Genomic DNA, 19,995 nt, shown 5'->3' on the forward strand with positions numbered 1-19,995 from the left:
GGAAAACCAACATTTTATAAGAAATTGTTTCCAGATTTGTGGTTGAAAGACTATAATATTTATATATCATGAATCTTTTATAAAAGAATTTCTTACCACCAATTTTTGTGCAACTTTAGCAAAGACACATCCAAACACTAAAGTATAAAGGCAAGGGTGTTTTTCAAACACATTTGTTGCAGACTTTTTATAGATCATTATTGCCAATATAATAATTAATCCTATGTGGAGTCCAGGTGACAAGACACTGGTGCCCTGAGAGATAAAAAGAAAACAATTACCACAATTACCACTTGTAATCAAAAGATAATATAAAGTATGACTGATAGTAAATGTATAAGACCTGTGAATACAGAAAAGTGATATACAACAACATACCATAATGTCTCTCTCTCTCCTCTCTCTCTCTCTCTCTCTCTCACGCGCACATACACATACATTGAAAAGCCCCAGTAAATTACCAGAATGTGTTTTCACTTTCATTTCTTGGGCATTTTAATCTTAATTTTAGCAGAGACAAGACCATGATTTTTTTTGGAATATATTCTTTGTGAAGTAGAAGCAGCAATCAACTCTGGGACAAACCATACTCACACAAGGCCACGGTCCTGATCATGGGAGCTTGGAAGAGGGCAAGGATATTGGTCGGCCAGACCCAAGAGATTAATCAATAAAGCAATCTGTCAAATAGAGACTTCCTTCTAGCAGGTGTAAATGAGACAGAAGGTCAAGCCAGGCAGTGGTGGCACACGCCTTTAATCCCAGCACTTGGGAGGCAGAGGCAGGTGGATTTCTGAGTTCGAGGCCAGCCTGCTCTACAGAGTGAGTTCAGGACAGTCAGGACTGCACAGAGAGAAAAAAAAAAGAATTATTAAGCTGTTTCAAGCCTTGGTAGCTGGACTGTACCCTTTTGTGGTACAGTCAAACCCAGTCTTGGGTATGGGGGTGCCACTGCTGCACACCAAGCAGCTACTTGAAAGTTGCTGTAATACAGTATCAAAGATCTGGATTACAAGACTCTTTAAGACAATTTAGGTATCTCATACAAACTGCCATTTTTACACAGAGCAGCAGATATAAATGTTAACTCTGCATATAAAGTACATTTTTCTCAAGTGTTCTTTGTATAATAGTAGCTTCTGGTCTAGTGGGTTATTACAGGGGCTGGAAATCTGTGATTATTTCTGGGTATGAAGCACCAACCACAGCAATGAGACACTTGATGGCTACAAGAAGCAAGGTCTTTCAGCCTCTTGTGGAGGAGAGGAAGAGGGCTTCCATCAAAAGGGAGTATTTGTGCAGAATTATCCACTGACCAGTGACCCTTTGCTTTCTATGTCCTGGGGAAGGAGAGGCTATTCTCAGGCTTCAAGTAGTAAGATTTATACAGTCCTAGAAAGTTTAACAGTCCCTGCTAAGAGAGTAGGCAGGGGAAAGAATATTGCAAACATTTTTTTTTTTTTGAGACAGGGTCTCATGTGGCCAAAATTGGCCTCAAATTCATTGTCACTTAACCTTGATCCTCCTGCCACCAACCATCAAATGTTGGAATTATAAGCATGTGCCACCAAACCTGGCACATCTATTTTGTGCAAACAACTAGAGAATAAAGAATATAGCTAGTATATGGCCTAATTCAAACTTTCTCAGAATCCTTGAGTTACACAGAAAATGATATGGGCACAACAGATATTGATTCAATTTTACATATACATGCTCTAACAACAAACAAAATTGACAATTAGATTTTCTATATCAACTTCTACTAAGTCAAAGGCCATTAATACTTAGGTCTGCCAATGAATTTTTGTAAACATGTCAAAATAAAATTTGTTAACTACAAAATATGAGAACCATTGATTAGGAAGGACTCAATTTAACCCTGGTTTCTTTCTACATATACACTTATATATTCTATGTCATTAAACTTTCTTCGGTGTAAATTGACTCTTATCCTAAATAAAATGTTGAAATCCCCTTAGCATTGAGACTTACTGACTCCATAACCACCAATGCGTTCATTAAAACAACCTAATTCTTTAAAGTTTATATGTTTTAAGCTAGAATTAACTATAAATTATAGTCAGAACTATACAAAGAGACCCTGCCTCAAAAAAATTTTAAAACTTTGTTCTAAGTAATAATATTGGGTAATAGTGCTTTGTATGTTTTACATATTATACTCTTCTCTTTAATTCAGTTTTAAAAATCTGCACCAATCCCAGTGTTTGAGAGAGTCATACACTGGAATGTGATCCTAGTTTGTTTATTTTTCTAGTTGAAAACCCACCTTTTTCAGTTAGAAATTACTTCCTAGCTTGAGTTCCACTTAATTCATATTTTAAACATTTAATAATTATTTCTTGGTAAAATATTCTCTACATGGATATTGAACCCTTACTAAATCTAATTTTCTTTATTGGAACTTATTATGCCCCTGTTGTTGTTCTATTTTATTACCCATGGTCAAGCAATATTTATTCCCAAGTACCTAAAACACAGTATTATACTAAGGTCAGCAGAAAAAACACCTCAAAAACAGTTGTTACAGGTAGATGAGAAACTCTGTACCTAAATTAATTTTATTATTTGGTGTCTTATAATTTGCTTTTGAATTATTAGTGATACCCTAAAATTTTGAGACTTTATTAATTATGGAAGTCTTTTGAAACTGTCTTGAGAGGCAATTTACAGGTTATTTAGGAAGATGAGAATTCTTGTAACTAAAAATACTCTATCTTCTGTTTATTACTCTTGGTAATTTAATCTTATTCAAGTTGGGTATAGTAAGTTTGAGGCTGGCCTGGTCAAGCTTCAGGACTCTCAGATCTACGGAAAGAGACTCTCTCTCCCCCAAACAAACAAGCAAACAAACAAAACAAAACAAAACAAAACCCTAAAATTAAACCCTGTTTTAAATCAATAAATCCAGAAGGACATTTTGAGTCAGAGAACCAAAGAAATTAAAGAATGCTGTAGTTTAAAGTCATTTTTTTTTTTTTTTTTTTTGGTTTTTTGAGACAGGGTTTCTCTGTGTAGCCCTGGCTGTCCTGGCACTCACTTTGTAGACCAGGCTGGCCTCGAACTCAGAAATCCACCTGCCTCTGCCTCCCAAGTGCTGGGATTAAAGGCGTGTGCCACCACTGCCCAGCAGTTTAAAGCCATTCTTAAAAGCCATTCTAACAGTTTTATAAAAACTAATAACATCTGACTAAGCACTACCCTCTTATGGTCAACTATCTTGAAGGTAAGAGACTTTAAATATGTAGATATCAAAAGTGTCAGAAATTGTCTCCTTTTTACTTAAAAGTCCTGACTGTTTAAAACAAATATGAATAAATCCACAAATTATGATAGTATAAGCAAAGTAGAAAGAACATAGACAGTCATTTGTACTCCAGAAATAAGGTTAAAATTTTAGTTCCAAGTCATCAGACTAGTTCCTTAATGTATATTTCAGTAAAAATTTTAAGAAAATTTATAAGTCATAAATTATCCCATCTATGAAACCTTTGACCTTCGGAATCAATCCAGAACTAATGCTCCACTCTTCTTGCCACTGGTTTGGTCTAGGCAAAAAATGAAAGCAAACAGACTGCACCGGTAATACTTAATACTAATGGTTACTAGGTGCAATTACAAAACATGAAAAGAAAGAAGAATGTTTTAAGTCTAAATTGTTTTTAAAATGCTTTTGTGTTACGTGTCACAATAAACTCTTCAAGATAATTGCTTTCTTTCGCCATTCTTGAGTTTTAGGGTATTTGATTATCTTTTTATACAGTGAAAATTTATTACGTATTACTATTGAAAGGTGACAAAAGTGTTGTCTTACTGCAATAGTAGATCCATTCTTGCCAACACCACCATGGAGGATCACATGGAAATAATTTGAACAGGAAAATATTAATCCACCTACAACTCCAAGAACCGGAACAATCTTCAGTTTTATTTCTAGAATAGGTATCTTTGGGGGTAGAGGAAACAAGCAAACCATTAAAAGAATAGAATTTCCCTTCCTGTTAAATAGAAAGAAATGTGACATGACTGTGTACAATGGGCTACCCTTTTCCACAAAACCAAACCTGAGCTTCTGCAATACTAACAGGAACTTTTCTGAGACTGCTTTACTAACTGAAAAACGAATCCATCAAATCAGTTCAGTTCGTTTATAGGATTATAATCAAATAGTTAATTTCCCAAGCCTTTATCTGACTTAAACATGAGAAAGCATGGTTCACTGGAACTTAGTAGCTTCTAAAAGGCAGCATCACAGAAAAGGCAGACACCATGGTCCGCACTATACATGTGATGAATACCACATGTGTGCATGCAAAAAGACTGTAGTTAAGACCCAGGATTAAACCTCTAGTGATATATTTACCTGTTGGTCAACTGTTGTTCAAGACAACTTCCAAAGGCAGCAAAGGATTTAAAAACAGTAATAATGAATTGCTGGGTGCTATAGGCTATTATACTTTGAAAATAGACTTTGAGAAATGATGCCCAAATTTATAGAAACTAGAGAGGAAAACACTAAATGTAGAAAACCAAAAGTACCACAGCATGAGATTTTCCCCCCCATATGTTACTGCTGAAAACCCTAAATGAAACAAGTTTAAGATTCAATTGCAAACTGAAGACAAGTGCACCTGACTTAATGACTAGAACTGCAACTGCCTCTTGGTTCCCATTCAGCAGCCAGTAAAGTCAGGTCAGTGGTAGAATATCCTGGATTCTAGTGTTCATATGGGAAGGAGTGGGCCTTGGGGAACATAGGGCTACTTGACAGTATGTAAAAAGCCTGTCTGTGACCTTATGGGTATGAAGACTAACTGAGAATCTGAAATAGGTAAGTGCCACAGGGAAGTTTTTCATTATTTTAAAGTAAGCCTTGATTTTAAAAAACTATGTCTAAGTGTTTGATGCATATGCATTGAGGCAGAGGATATTTAGGGATAAATTTCAAATATATCTTATGAATTCTATTAAAATATTTGTAATTTCAGCACATTTTTTCTCTTTTGTATCATAAAATAGGGAGATTTTCTTCTGTGCAATAAAACATTCATTACAGAAGTAAATGTCATATAAAGATAGCACACAGAATATTAGTATTATCAAAGGAAAGAAAAAGCTTACAAAAGAGAGTGAATGTTAAATATAACTACAAGGATTTTTAAAGACAGGCAATAATCTAGTACCTTCCTGTGCACATAAAAAGCATTTACATGTAAATTTAAATATTTAGATTTACCGTATAGTCCCACATTGTTGCTCCTCCAAATGTAGACAACATAAAGACGATCACTAAAGCTACCTGGATCTCAGTTACATCCACCCTACAGAGGAAGAACCAAGAGCAGCGAGTGTTTGTAAACAAAGTTCTTGAACATGAATGTGAGTTAACACATATTGTATGACACAGATGCAGATCAACGACACAGACCTGGCTGGGTTTTAACCTTTATGTCTTTATACCCCTCACTAAATTCTGTATCAGCTGACTGTGCAGGGTGGAAAAGAACAACATTTGTTCTCACACAGGTGAAGATCAGTATAGGCAGAGAAAAATTACTGTATAACATGTACAGATTGCAAGAAGTTACTCAAACTACAGAAACAAGACTTTTTTGAGGTTTTTTTTTTTTATTCACTTATATTCCAATCACAGCCCCTTTCTTCCTCTCTTTCCAGTCCCACCCTTACAAGCCCCTCCCCCATTGTCCCTTCCCATTCTCTTTAGAGGGGACACCAAGGTACCTTAGTGTACCACCCAGACACTTATTTTCTACTTGATACATATGTGTAGTTTAAATTTCTCAAAAGAATTATGTGCTATTTTTTAAATATATCACAAAACACTCATAATAATACATAAGTAATTATATGCCTTAAGGCAAATTGTTTCTTGTTGCTGTCATTATTATTGGTATATATGGTATGTGAGTGCAGGCTGATGAGGAGGTCACAGGATGACCTCAGTTGTTAGGCTTCACTTTGTGTCTTGTTTGAGAATAGTGTCTTTGTCATTTGCTGTGCACATGCCAGGCTGGCCAACCTGCACATTTCTATGGACTCTCCTGTCTTCACCTTCCATCTTGTCATGGAAGCACTGTGATTATAGATATCTGCTGCTACACCTGGCTTTATGTGGGACCTGGGGATCTGAACTCAGGCCCCGTGACTGCAACAAGCACTTTACCCACTGAGCCACTCCCCCAGCCCCAAGTCAAATACTTATTCTTTCTTTTCTTCTTCCTCTTCTTGGTGATCAGTGTTCACCTTTTTTTTTTTTTTTTTGGTTTTTTTTTGGAGACAGGGTTTCTCTGTATAGCCCTGGCTGTCCTGGAACTCACTTTGTAGACCAGACTGGCCTCAAACTCAGAAATCTGCCTGCCTCGGCCTCCCAAGTGCTGGGATTAAAGGCATGCACCACCACACCCAGCAGTGTTCACTTTTTTATTAAACTTTTAATACACTTATTTAGTGAGTGTATGATTGTGTGTACGTGTGTGTATGCTTGTATATGTGTGCCATGGAGATCAGAAAACAACCTGAGCAGGTTGTTTCTGTCTACCATGTATGTCCCAGGAGTCAAACCCAGGTCATTGGGCTTGGCAGCAAACACCTTCACCCACTGAGCCATCTTTACTGTCATATGTATGTATGTATATATGTATGTATGTATGCATATATCTTCCTACCTGTATGGGTGCTTTGCCTTCATGTATGTAATATGCACCATATTTGTCTGGTACCCACAAAGGCCAGAAGAGGGTGTCACAGCCCTTGGAACTAGAATTGCAAATGGTCGTGAACTGGGTGCTAGAAACCAAACCTAAGTCCTTTGGAAGAGCAACCAGTGCTCTTAACCGCTGAATCATCTCTCCAGACTTGTCTAAGGCAATTTCTTGAACATTTAAGTTAATTTCATGAATGAGGTAGAGAGAATTTATCAGCTTTCCTTATTAAGTTACCAACGCCATAACTCTTTGGTTCCTACAGCTATTTTGCTGCTTCATGTGTAGACATGTTTAAATTTCTCTCAAAGGCAGTAATCAAGCAACATGAGTCCCCTAGCTTATGCTCCTCAGAAATTGTAAAACTCTTTTGTTCGGGTCTAGAAGTTGGTGCACTGAAAAATCCATCTACACCGACAATCTCTTCCTCTCTTCATATGTGCCATTAAATTTACTATAGTCTAGCCCTTGGTCCCATTATTCAACTGAAATTGTTTAAACAAATGGTTTCTTTTTCAGTGCGAGGGACTGAATCCAGGTTCTTACATATGATAGGCAAGTGTTCTACCACTAAGCAACATTCCCAAATGACTTTCTATTACGCAATGGTTCAATATCAGTGATCATCTTGCATAACCTGCTTATAGTGTTTGAGAGTCCCTCTCCTTTGTGAACTGCTTTGCTAGAGTCTGATTCTATGTCCTATTGTGACTCTTTATCTTGCTAGGTGTCTATTATAACAGAGATTGGTTCTCATGCTTTCATTCACTTGGGAATCTGCGTGCCCAAATGCTAAAGGTCCTTGTCCTGTGCTGGTTTTTGATTGATCAGTAAAGATGTCAATGGCCAATGGCTGGGCAAAGGGAGAAGGGAGGGGAGGGGTGAAGATAGATGAAGTTGCATGGGCTAGGATACAGGGGGAGGAGAAATTACCATGAAGCAGTGGGATATGAATGGACATAGGAGCTGTAGGAGATAAAGCCAACTAGTCACGTGAGATTTCAGATAAGTGGCCACTGGATACTTCCCCAATTGGGCCTAGGGTAGCCAGCAGAGGTTTAGAAGTGCCCAACCATTGAGCTAAATGTCATATTAAAACTAAGCTAATGTGTGTGTGTATTTGCAGATCCAAAGATTCTCTGGGCAGTGTGACTGGAAGCAGGACCCACAGAAAGCATAAAGCGGAGTAGCAAAGACTTCACACTACAGGTATCTTCCCAGGCTTCCTTCTAGAACGTGGATCCTCAACTCTGGGTTGTAACCCACATAACTGAGTATGGGGGCTGCGAAAGAAGCAGCAATGGTATACAGTTTCTGAAAACATTACAACAAATAAGTCACAGTCAACTCGTGAGGACTCTAGAGTATCTGCTGTGCTCCCATAAAACATGCACACAAGGCGGCAGTATACACACCACATGGTGCTAACCAACACTGCCTGAAATGCCTTGGTTCAGAGTTAAGACTGTTGGACATTATAAATTGCATGGCTTTTATTATTCATACAAAGTTTTCTGCTTGTAGAGAAACATGTAGTTTAATTATGAAAAACAGACAACAGTTTGCTCTAGTCATTCCTTAGTATGTAAGTATCAAATCAATAACTGTTTATTAGAATGTATGACTGTAAACATTTCTTTTTGAGTTTGAGATGCTGACTTGAGTTTCTCAATAGGGCATTAGATGAAGCTTGATTTAGGACTCTGAAAGAATTCTCTGTTGTCTTAGTCAATGTTATATTCTTGTGAAGAGACACCATGCTTCGGCAACTCTTAGAAAAGAAAACATTCCATTGGAGCTGATTTAAAGTTCCTAGGTTTAGTCCATGATCATTATGGCAGGAAGCATGGTGGCACACAGCAGGCATGGTGCTGGAGAGGGAGCTGAGAGTTTTCCATTTGGATTAGCAGACAACAGCAAGAGAAAGAGAAATATTGGGCCTGGCTTGAGCTTTTGAAACCCCAAAGTTCAGCCCCAATGACACACTTCTTCCCAAAAAACCCATACCTCCTCCAACAAGGCCACAGCTCTCGAGTCCATCAAGCAGTGGCACTCTCGAATGACCAACCAAAGAACAAATATAAGAATATATAAGAAAAAACAGGATATTCTTACTCAAACCACCACACTAGTCATTTGTATAATAGCTCTAAGCATACTTCTGACGATTTGTATTATATATTTATGTGAAATCAGCACTGGTAATTATAAAAGCAAACAAATGATTGGCTCTGAAAATGTTGAAGATGCTCTATGTCCTTCAATATAAAATAATCAAGATTTATTCTTTAGGTAAAAATAAATAAGCACATCTAACTCATTAGAATGCAAATCTGCTTTGTCTTTATTGCTTTACTTTACGTATGGGTGTTTTGCCAGCGTGGCCTGTGTGCCACCTGCATGCCTGGGACCCATAGAAGCAGAAAAGTGTTAGATCCCTGAAATTGGAGTTACAGAGAGCTATGAAGAGCCATGGAACCCAGGTCGGAGATACCTGTCTAATCCCATTGCTTAGTTTTTAATAAAGCATCCATATTTGTGTATTTGTTTTAAAATAAGATTAATTATGATTGTTATCAGTAAATGTTTTTTATCAATTTTATAAGCTCATATACTATATTACATATAGTCATTTCTCAAAAATAGCTGAAGCAGTACCATGCTCCTAAAATACTGGCTCCAGAATTTCATCTGCAACTTCAAATCCTCTCAACAATTTTTATCTCTCCTTAAGATAAAATCTGTCTTCTTACATACTAAATCCATATCTCCAATCTACATATTTTCCCCTGAATTCCAAATTTTTCTGTCTACCTACTTTTACATCTTTGCTTTGATACCTGTCTTTAGATATGAGAGGAATAATAATTTCTTAGTAAATATAGTAAAGGTAGGGAATTAGGTTTTTTAAAAGATATGGAAGAAAACTTCTTGACTGAGTTATTTTGGGCACAGTTAAAGGAATAAAGTGGACTTACTCTTAACACACAAATAAAACTGTGAATAATGACATCAAGTATTTGCAACATCAATGGCAAGCAAACACAAATTTCCAGCCTATCTGAGAAATGGTCAAAGTAAACACACATATGTTATGTATGATACTTTACAGAAGAGAAAGAAGAGGAGTGTTAACATCTGCTAAAAACCTGTATGTTAGATGAGCTATAAATTATTTAGAGGTGTCTTTTGTTTTAGATTTTTTTCTTTGGGTGAGAGGTGGGAATTAAAATTATTTCTCAATGCCTGTATTGGAACAATTGACTATCCTAGAACAGTTGACTACCTCCAAGTCAATACTCTTACCTATTACACTTACACTCAATATCTGTGTTACAGTATTTTCAGTAACAGTCAGAATTATACGTGGTCTATCCACAACTAGCGTGGGTTTTACCTAGTGACTAGAAGTAGCAGAAAAGTGGGTAGTTATCAAGGAATGACCTTTCTTTAGATGAAAGTAAAGAGCATATATAAGAAATGAGCTTCACCATACGGCTTTAAAGAAATTTACATTAAACTCTGTCCTCTGTCATGTCATTTAAAGGCATATTAAGTACAGGGGTGTGCATATGCAAACACATACAAATCCTCAACAGACAGGACAGCATCTGGTTTTGTACTAGCAAAAAGCTGTCTAAGGAGGAGACACCCAACGCATATGGACCAAGCAGTGTGTAGCTCTAGCATCTATAGGGTATTCTCATGTTAGTTTTCCATGGGTGAGTCTTTGGATCATCTTTTGTTGGTAACTATTGTCAGGGGGGTCTCTCTTTTAGGGTATATGATAATTTGACCAAAAAAAAAAAATCATTTTTAGCCAGGTATGGTGGCACATGCCTTTAATTCCAGCACTTAGCAGAGGCAATGGGATCTCTGAGTGTGAGGCCAGCCTTGTCTATATAGTGAATTTTATGCCAGACAGGGCTACATATATAACACTATCAAAGGATTTTTTGTTTTTTTTATTTAAATTTCAACAACAACAAAAAATCCTTACATTGTTTTATGAGCAGCCCAGTAGTGTTTAGATACTGTATATCCCCTTTTCAATTGCTTGGTACAATAAATAAAATAAAAACTATTTTATTTTCTTCTATCACAACTATTCTTATTTGAACTAATAAGTCTGAGCAGATTGGAAGAAAAATATTGTCAAATAATATAACTATAAAGGTTAGAAGAAAATACTATTATCAAATAATGTAGCTATGACATGCGGAATACCAAAACAGTTGTAGGTTTGGCACTCGTGGCTATTCTGATAAATCACAAGAATTTTAATTACTGAACACAGCTTTGACTTCATGATATGAGCAGGTGCCATTATAGATTATAAAAATGAATTTGGTTGCATCGTAAAATGTAGAACTTAAGAAACATACTTACCTTCCAAATCTCAACACTCCTGAGACGTAAGTCTGCCAATGAGCACAGTAAAACATGAACATCCCAACGAAAGAGCAAAAAAACAACCAGTCAGGATGCGTGCCTAGGCGAACAGCAATGGAAGCACCGATGGCCATAAATACTGAAAAACCAAGTTCAGGAACAGTTAGGAAATAAAACCAAGTTATTGAGTTAACCTGTTTAGAAATATGGTTTTAAGGGACTTAAATCCTGTCATTAAAATACAATACACTTAAAAAAATGGTGAATTCTTTTTATAATGCAAAATTCAACTTTTGTTTGTTTTTTTTATATAGATTTACAGATGGGTGGACAACTTAGTGCGACCCAGGATGAAAACAAAACGTCAAAGAACCTGGTAGACCTCAGCGGTAGACCAGTTGCCCAGCAGGCGGAGAGCTCAAGTGTCAACCGTCTCAAAACAAACAGTAAGGTGCACTCAACCATAGGGGTGGGTCAGACTGCTTGAGTGAGGAAGGTGTGTTTCTGAGATCTGGATAGTTCATTTTATAGGCAGACTTTATGGAGGGGACGGTTGTTCCTGAGTTAAAATGCCCAAGAAGGAGGGGAATCCAGGAATGGACTGTGATTTTCATCTTTCCTGTCTTTATCTGTACTTTTCAGGATGTGGCATGGCATCAGATTCATGACAGAAACAGGCAATTTTGTAAGACTCCTGATATAGAGATAGAATTATGCTTAAGCAAAGGGTAGTGAGGGGTCATCTTGATCCTAGCCAGGTTTAGCATGTAGCTCTGTGGTTGTAGCAGCCACTCTGAGGATACCCTGAGATTTCCTTTAAACTCTTTGCCTAGACAGCCCAGCTCATTACCCATCAAGGAAGTTTGCCTTTTTAACCTTAAGAAGTTGAAGAGGGACAAACTCTCTAGAACTACTCTAATTGACACTGGACTATTGCCCCTGTATACTAAAGAAGGACACAGATTTTAGCTGTCTGACTCAAGGGGTGTTAGAGGCATTACATGCAGGAGCGAGCTGGGGAGCTCTCAAACTCATTTTAGCACAAAAGGAATTTTTGGATATACTTTTAAAACATGCTGGGCAAAGCTGCTCCCAAATATCTATCTCTGCAAGACACTGACAACTCAAAATAGCTCCGATTTGTCATTGAGAAGCCAGAGAGGAAAAGCAAAACTTCATTAATTTACCTGTGGAAAGAGAGTCACAACCATGATCAAATAGTTCCCCTAAGGGAGAGCAAGAGTTTGTCCTTCTGGCTTGTTTCCCATCAATGGCATCCAGTGACTGGTAGATAAAGAGTCCCAGGGCACATAAAAGGTATGTCCAGTATGGTGCCTACAAAAAAATATGATCAACAAGAGTAAGTCAGAAGCTGCTTCTATATGAAAACATAAGGTTAAGTGCTGGGCAGCTTCAGAGTCTGCTCTAGATTCCAAGTCCACAGCGGCTCTACTATTCCTGTACTTATAAATGACACTTGTATTTGAACTCAAAGTATCAATTTTTTTTCTGGAAGTCTTTGCCATAAAACTTTCAAGGCAAGCAGCAGACCTGTCTGTGTCTGCTCATGATTGAGATTGGAGACTGGATTTACTCTCTCACCATGGCAAGCAACCTGAGATGTGAGGGAAGAAAACAGAAGCAAATCCCTTGGCTGTTCCAGCTGACTGTCATTTCCAGAATGGGGACATAAACGGAACGCTTAATCTGTATTGAGAAAATGGAGGAAGCCAGAATCTGTGCGGCAGAGAAGCTGGGAGGCATCTGTACTGAGGGGAGCTTGGGTTGTAAAAGGCTTCCTTGAGTCTCTGGCTAAGAACTGACCAGTGCCAGGACAAGACAAGGCTATTAACCAAGGCCAGGGAAAGAAGTCCCAGGAAGTGAAGGTCAAACACTTCTCAGATCTCACCCAGAGCTGGGGAGAAGGCATGTTCCCATCAGGCACAGCAGAAAGACCTTGTGATGCATGGGACACAGAATAGTTCTTACAAGTATACTACCCTGGAGCCATCAAAATTAGCCCTGGAGCACAGACTTTAAAACAGCAATTCTCAACCTGTAGTTAAGACCCCCTTAGGAGTCAAATGACCCTTTCACAGGGGTCACCTAAGACAGATATTTACAGTATGATTCATAACAGTTGCAAAATTACAGTTTTGGGGCAGCAAGGAAAATAACTTTATGGCTGGAGGTCACCACTATACTAAAGGGTCGCAGCATTAGGAAGGCTGAGGACCACTGGTTTAGAGGATCCAATTAATTCTCCACAACTTACCTGCAACTACCACAGAGCACACTGAGGGGACAAAATCCAAAATCCAAATCCACAAGGGACCCACTCAAAGATTAGCAGTCATACAAAGCAGCAGAATGGGAGACACAGAGGTAAAATCCATCAGTACAATGATATTCAAGGTGGCGCACGTCTTTAATCCCAGCACTTGGGAGGCAGAGGCAGGCGAATTTGAGTTCAAGGCCAGTCTGGTCTACAAAGTGAGTTCCAGGACACCCAGGGCTACACAGAGAAACCCTGTCTCAAAAAACCAAAAAAAAAAAAAAAAAAAAAAAAAAAGAAAGAAAAGAAAGAAAGAAAGAAAGAAAGAAAGAAAGAAAGAAAGAAAGAAGAGGAACAGCAGACCAGACATTAAAGAAGTGATTACACATTCACGCCATATTTTTACAGAGGTAGAGAAAAATTACAAAAGGGAAAATGGAAGGAAAGACTTCCAGAGAAACTCTAGAAGTGAAGAGTGTAGAATCTGCTTTGCAAACCACCTTGGTGTGATGATTTTACATTAGACCCTATGCAGGGAAAGATCAGTGAGCTGCCAGGCAGACTAAGTGAAAGTTATCCAAAACACTGCACAGGTAAGAGACTAGAAGTACCCAGACTTGGCACAGACCTGCCCCTGGGAGAACAAAAAAAGCACATGCATGTGTGTACTTCAGAAAGAAGAGGGATAGGCGAGATAAACACGGCGAAAAACAATGGCTGAAATATCTCCTCATCTTATGAACTTAAAACTAACCAAGGCAGCACTCAAGATGCTAAGACAGGAGGGTCATGGGTTCAAGGTTCATCGAAAGCTCTAGGCTTATTTATTGATTGATTGATTGATTGATTATATGTAAGTGCATTGTTGCTGTCTTCAGACACTCCAGAAGAGGGAGTCAGATCTCGTAACGGAGATGGTTGTGAGCCACCATGTGGTTGCTGGGATTTGAACTCCAGACCTTCGGAAGAGCAGTCGGGTGCTCTTACCCACTGAGCCATCTCACCAGCCCAAAAGCTCTAGGCTAGCCTAGGCAATATTGCAAGATTCTATTTCATTCTCCTGTGCGTGCCCATGCACACGCACACACGTGTCCACACTCCACCTAGGCAAACAATAATAGGCAGAAGAAGAGGAGGAAGAGGAGGAACAACCGTAACACTGTGACCAAAGCATTTGAAAACCTAAAGAAAAAGACATTCCATATGGTGGCACATAGACAGGACAGAGGAAGAGACCTCTGGTTATGGTGTACTCATTTTTCAGATAAATGTACAGCAGGGTTATGTTGGCCAGTGGTTTTGGAGGTTTCTGTCCACAGTAGCTTGGTTCCATTGTTTCTGGTCTTGGGGGTGGGGGGAATACCACCAGCAGGTAGCTCGTGGTAGATCAAAGCAGCTGACCACTGATCCAGTAGGAGGTGCAGAAGGATGAAGTGTTCAGGGACACACCCACTGGCTCCTCCTTCCCCTTAGGCTCACTTTGCAACCCTCCCCTCAGGATGAGTAATGCTTTCTTTTTTTTTTTTTTTCTTAAAGATTTATTTATTTATTATATATAAGTACACTGTAGCTGTCTTCAGACACTCCAGAAGAGGGCGCCAGATCTTGTTACGGATGGTTGTTAGCCACCATGTGGTTGCTGGGATTTGAACTCTGGACCTTTGGAAGAGCAGTCGGGTGCTCTTACCCACTGAGCCATCTCACCAGCCCCCGAGTAATGCTTTCTGAAGTGAGATCTCTCAAAGGCCCACCAGCTGGCAACCAAGTGTTCTTGAGCCATCAGGGGAAATTTTAAAATTCAAGTCACTTGCAGCCTAGAACTGTAGGAAAAGGAGAAGAGGAGGAGGACAAAGAGGAGGAGGAAAAGGAGAAAGGAGAAGGAGGAGGAAGAGAAGAAGAAGAAGAAGAAGAAGAAGAAGAAGAAGAAGAAGAAGAAGAAGAAGAAGAAGAAGAAGAAGAAGAGGAGGAGGAGGAAGAGGAGGAGGAGGAGGAAGAGGAGGAGGAGGAGGAGAGAGAAAGCAAGCAAGCAAGCAAGCAAGCAAGCAAGCAAGCAAGAAAGAAAGAAAGAAAGAAAGAAAGAAAAAGAAAGGAAGCAAAACTGTTAAAAAAAAAAAAAAAAAAAAAAAAACTAGGTTCTTAAAGTTCGATGAGCATCTGATTTCCTGGCTCTGCCATGTAAGGATCATGCGACCTTGGTTGGGCAAGTCATTTAACCTCTGACTCTTTGTTTTTGAGACAAGGTCTCACTGTGTATTCAGGCTAGCTTTGAACTCATAGCAACCATCCTGCCTCTGCCTTCCAAGCGCTAGGACTGAGGTGGGGGGGAGGCAAAAATACATTTTAAATATCAACCTGTGCATGTTTTACGATGATTCTACAAACAGCCAAGCAACCCAAACACCTACTCCTCACTCTTCCTACTTAGTAAACAGACCTTTGCTCTGGATAAACTATATAAAACATTCATAATGTGCTCCTATTAGATGCTAACACCAGTGGTCACACTGCTGGTTATTTTGCTTTTACATTTTTAAGGGTGCCTTCAAGACTGGGTCTCTCTACATTCCCGACTGGCCCGGGTACTCACAGGCTGACCTTGAGTGTGCTATACCGAGAATTATTTATTTAAAAGGATTCTTAGTCACTTTTACTTACAAGAAAAGCAGTAGACGACAGAAGTACTCTTAAAGAGCAGCAACCGGTGTCAAGTGATAGAAGCGAACACTGAGCTGTCACGTGTACTGTGAGACAGCCTGGGTCGGGGAACAACTGAGAAACCATCTCAAATGCATAAAAATGAGGAACAAAAACCCTTCTGAATTTAAAAAGATCTTGGGAGGGTTTACAAAGACCGGCTCTGTTCATCAGGACCCTCTCGCCCGTGTTATGCGTTGTTAAGGCATCTAAAAGGACGGACAATGCCATTTTTCTTGCTACCCTCTATTTTCTTTAATTATTTACGCCCCCTCCCCCCACAACCCCCATGGCAGGCTTCTGGCAATAAATTCTATGGAAGGATCCAGCACTGAAAAGCCCTGTATACAAGTGGGAAATTTCACCACATATAGTCACTAGATTATGATTCTAAAATATCTCAGTGCTCTCTGGGCTTCCAAAGAAATAAGACACTAATGATTTTATGGGCACACGAATAAATGAAGCTGCTGCCTGGCCAGAAAGACACGTGCACTTAAAGCCTTACTCTTCACTTGCACATTAAAGAAAAAGGGAGTGGTAGGGAGGGGCGTGGCAGCAGGGCAAGGGGAGGAGGTGGGCAGGGGAAGAGGAGGTGGTAGGTCCCTGCCACACCACCCACTCCTTGGGGTTTCTATCTCTAATCAAAGTTCTTCAGACCAGTGCTCCAAATGTCTCCCTGCTTCTCTCTCTCTCTCTCTCTCTCTCTCACACACACACACACACACACACACACACACACACACACTATTTCATTTCTGGTCTGAACTGGTCAGAAGTATCAGAGTGAATATGCTGAGCGATGGCGGGCATGTCTTTCAGCCACACCTCTACACTCCCCACCTCCACCCCCACCCAGCACAGGGATTAACGGAGCATACACTCAATGGACACTGCCAAATTAACAATGTGGGAGGGAAGATGGCTGTGCCCCATCAGAGGACTTGGGGCAAGTCCTTTGCGTCCTCAAGGCACAGCTCTAGAATCCTCTAGTCAGTGAAGAGGGAATTTAGTCAAGGCAAAGAATACGTGAGTCCATTTAGCTTATTGTTTCTTTAAATAAATAGTCAATTGGCCTCTTAGTTCATTTTATTTATTTTTAGTCATGTGTCTGTGTGTCCGTGTGAGCATATGGCACATGTGTCTCTGAGAGCCAGAGGTATCTAATCTCCTGGAGGTGGAGCTCTTGGTGGCAGTGAGCTACCTGACCTGGGCACCGGGACTTGAACTTGAGTCCTCTGGAAGTGAAATGCATGCTCTTCATCACCTCTCCAGCCTGTCAATGGACAAATGGCAAAAGGCCTTCCACCTCAAACCTCTCCTTAGATCTTTAAAACCACATATCAGATGTCCTCGATGGTAACATGACAGGAACTCTGCAGTACTGTGATGACTTAGCCATGAAGGACTGGGTATGGAATCATGAAGATACTCTACTTGGTTTCTCTTAAAATGGTATTTTTCCTTCTCTCACGTATAAGCAATGGCTTAGCAGTGATGATCACTTTCATAAGATAAACGATGATCTAGAAAGGACAAGCCGTGCTTAATATGAGAATTTGAGAGGTCTACTGCTACTCTTCTGGTTTGTAATTTTTTTTTTAATTTGAAGAAAATCAGTTTAATTTTTTCATTTTATTTTATTTATTGGAAGGAGTTCACAAAGAAAGGAGACAGAAATAATCAACCAGTGTAAACCAAAAGGTATTTTAATATTCAATATATCTAGGTAAAAACAAGAGAAATGAAAACCTTTTTCCTACACAGAAGCCAGAGGGTAGGAAATCAGCTGTTTGTTCTCTGAGTTTCATAGAGAAAGAAACCTCACAAATACCCAGATACTAGTACATTAAGAATCCTGAAGAAAAGTACACTCAGGCTGCTTGATCAGAAAACAAACAAACAAAACTTAAAGAAGACTTCTCTTGGCTTCCAGTTGTACTTAACAATGAGTATTAACTAGTAGCTTCATGTGCCATTTAGGTTCTGGAAAAGCATTAGGGAGAAGACCAGACTGTTGAACTATAAGCACTTGAGCCGCTTCTGTGTCTGAGGCTGGCACTTTAAATCCCATACGTGGTGCGTACAAAGCAGAAGCCAGCAAAGAGAAAAACTAAGAAGTCTCACATACACAGGCTTGGACGGAAGGGATGGACTCGTCTGTGGGACGTCAGCCAGGAAGAAAATGACTTCCCAACCAGATGACTTGACTTAGTGAGGGCATACCACCTCTCATCAATACACAGTAAGGGCTGTGAGAGAGGGGGGAGGGGGTTGTCGATGCCTGTAAGGCCTTCCATAGCAGGCCACACTGAGCCTCCCAGAACGAGGCTCTTTAAAAGCCTACTGCTGGAGAAACAGGAAGACAAAAGGAGGAACTGAGGTAGACAAGGACTTTCCTAAGGACAAGGGCCCTGGGTTGTAGAGTAACTGGGTGATTGCTGTCACTGGCTGTGCATGGTCCCAAGCAGGTTCAGCGTACAGCAGTGGATCCTCAAACAGGAGGCCCCAGAAGCTTCCACACTGTTCGTAAGACATGTCAGAGACTAAAGTACAGAGAACTAAGACTCCAGGAACCCAAGAAGGCAGCACTCTTTCCTAATCAGACACCCTTATCATAAAGCTAAAGCTAAATCTATATTACAAAATTCTTATCAGAATTCAAGTCATGTGGGGGGAAGTTAAACACTGAGAGATGAGGGGGAGAGAGAGAGAGAGAGAGAGAGAATGCCTATGTTAAAAGTAACTGTGAGCAGAGATCAATTACTACTAATCCTCCTGGGCATCTTTCAATGTGGGAGGAATAGGAAGGAGGAGACAGGACAGATGCTGAGCAACACTAGCACATCTGCTTACTGGACAAACTTCACTTAGGATTTAGACTTGCAAGCACGGACTTTCTGGACAACAGCCTTTGCATCCTCTGAATCAAAGTGCTAGGTCACACTGACTGCAAAACATGTTTCCACTCTAGATTATGTAACCTGACTTTCAGAAGTTGTCTTGAAGACGGGTTGTCTTGCAGCAGAGTGTCAGAAGCCTTTGCAAGGACTGCAGCTACTCTTTGTGCCCACTTTGCTCTTTCACTCCAGATCTGCCAGCAGGTCACAGTGACCATGTCACAGCCTGGATGTCATTCTGTCTCTAACTTTGCTATACCAAACAACTCAGTCCACTGCTTTTTGACTGAGCCTCACTCAAGAGTTCTAGATCATTGGTAGATGCAGTCAATGGTTTCCTGAAGAGTTACATGACTGGTTCTAAAAGAACCTCTTTCCCTCTCTGAAACCTCCTGAGCCAAGCCTATGCTGTGCTTCTCTTGGTCTTAGCAACCCCCACCACAATAGCCCGATACACTGTTTACATCATTCTGGGTCTTCTCTAGCCCACAACTCCAACCTCTTCCACATTCCTCCCATAAAGCAGTTCAAAAGCCTGTGAACCATATGAACAAGTTTATTAAAAAACCCTCGGCGCTAGTTTTGCATAGCTGTTAATTTTCTTGTTGTAGCAGAATGTACGACAAAGATTCAGAGGAGAAGGATTCATTTGGGCTCGTAGTTTAGGCAGCGATATAATCCAGTGCAGTGGGAAGGCTCGGCAGGAGGGTTAGGAGAACTCTGGCCACACTGTGCCCCACGGCCAGGAAGCAGAGCCACACATGCTGGTGTTCACTTTGATTCTCCTTTCTATCCAGGCGCCCACGAAACACTGCTTACCCACATTTAAGAGTCTCCATTCTTCAGTTAACCCCTCTGGAAACATTCCCAGACACACTCCAAAGACCCCAAGGATCCTAAATCCTGTTGATCGAGTTAGATTAACCAATCACGCCACAATAGGCAATACCCCAAGAGTCTTCTGAAATGGACATTTAGGAAACACTAGAAC

The 19,995-nt window shown here is 39.9% G+C and overlaps 2 protein-coding genes across 5 annotated transcripts in view; one reads left to right on the plus strand and one right to left on the minus strand.

Moving 5' to 3' along the window:
* Sycp3 (synaptonemal complex protein 3) overlaps positions 1-11,586 on the plus strand; it is a 28,696-nt gene extending 17,110 nt beyond the window's left edge. Inside the window, exons 9-10 of the mRNA XM_021174028.3 lie at positions 7,870-7,952; positions 11,450-11,586. Of these exons, the coding sequence (XP_021029687.3) occupies positions 7,870-7,923 (54 nt within the window). The 3' untranslated portion in view covers positions 7,924-7,952; positions 11,450-11,586. The remainder of the gene's footprint in view (positions 1-7,869; positions 7,953-11,449) is intronic.
* Positions 1-19,995, minus strand: part of Chpt1 (choline phosphotransferase 1) — a 32,147-nt gene that overhangs the window by 5,775 nt on the left and 6,377 nt on the right. For all 4 annotated transcript variants that reach the window (XR_002378902.3, XM_021174026.3, XM_029482493.2 and 1 more), the window contains exons 2-6: positions 12,323-12,470; positions 11,133-11,274; positions 5,258-5,342; positions 3,836-3,967; positions 97-255 (exon numbers count right to left, since the gene is read on the minus strand). Coding sequence is in view for 3 of the 4 variants with exons in the window: in XM_021174026.3 (XP_021029685.2) it covers positions 97-255; positions 3,836-3,967; positions 5,258-5,342; positions 11,133-11,274; positions 12,323-12,470 (666 nt within the window). In the remaining variant the exon portion in view is untranslated. The remainder of the gene's footprint in view (positions 1-96; positions 256-3,835; positions 3,968-5,257; positions 5,343-11,132; positions 11,275-12,322; positions 12,471-19,995) is intronic.

Source organism: Mus caroli, unplaced genomic scaffold (assembly GCF_978045245.1).
Source record: "Mus caroli unplaced genomic scaffold, Mus_caroli_1 scaffold_9, whole genome shotgun sequence".
NCBI classification, from domain to species: domain Eukaryota; kingdom Metazoa; phylum Chordata; class Mammalia; order Rodentia; family Muridae; genus Mus; species Mus caroli.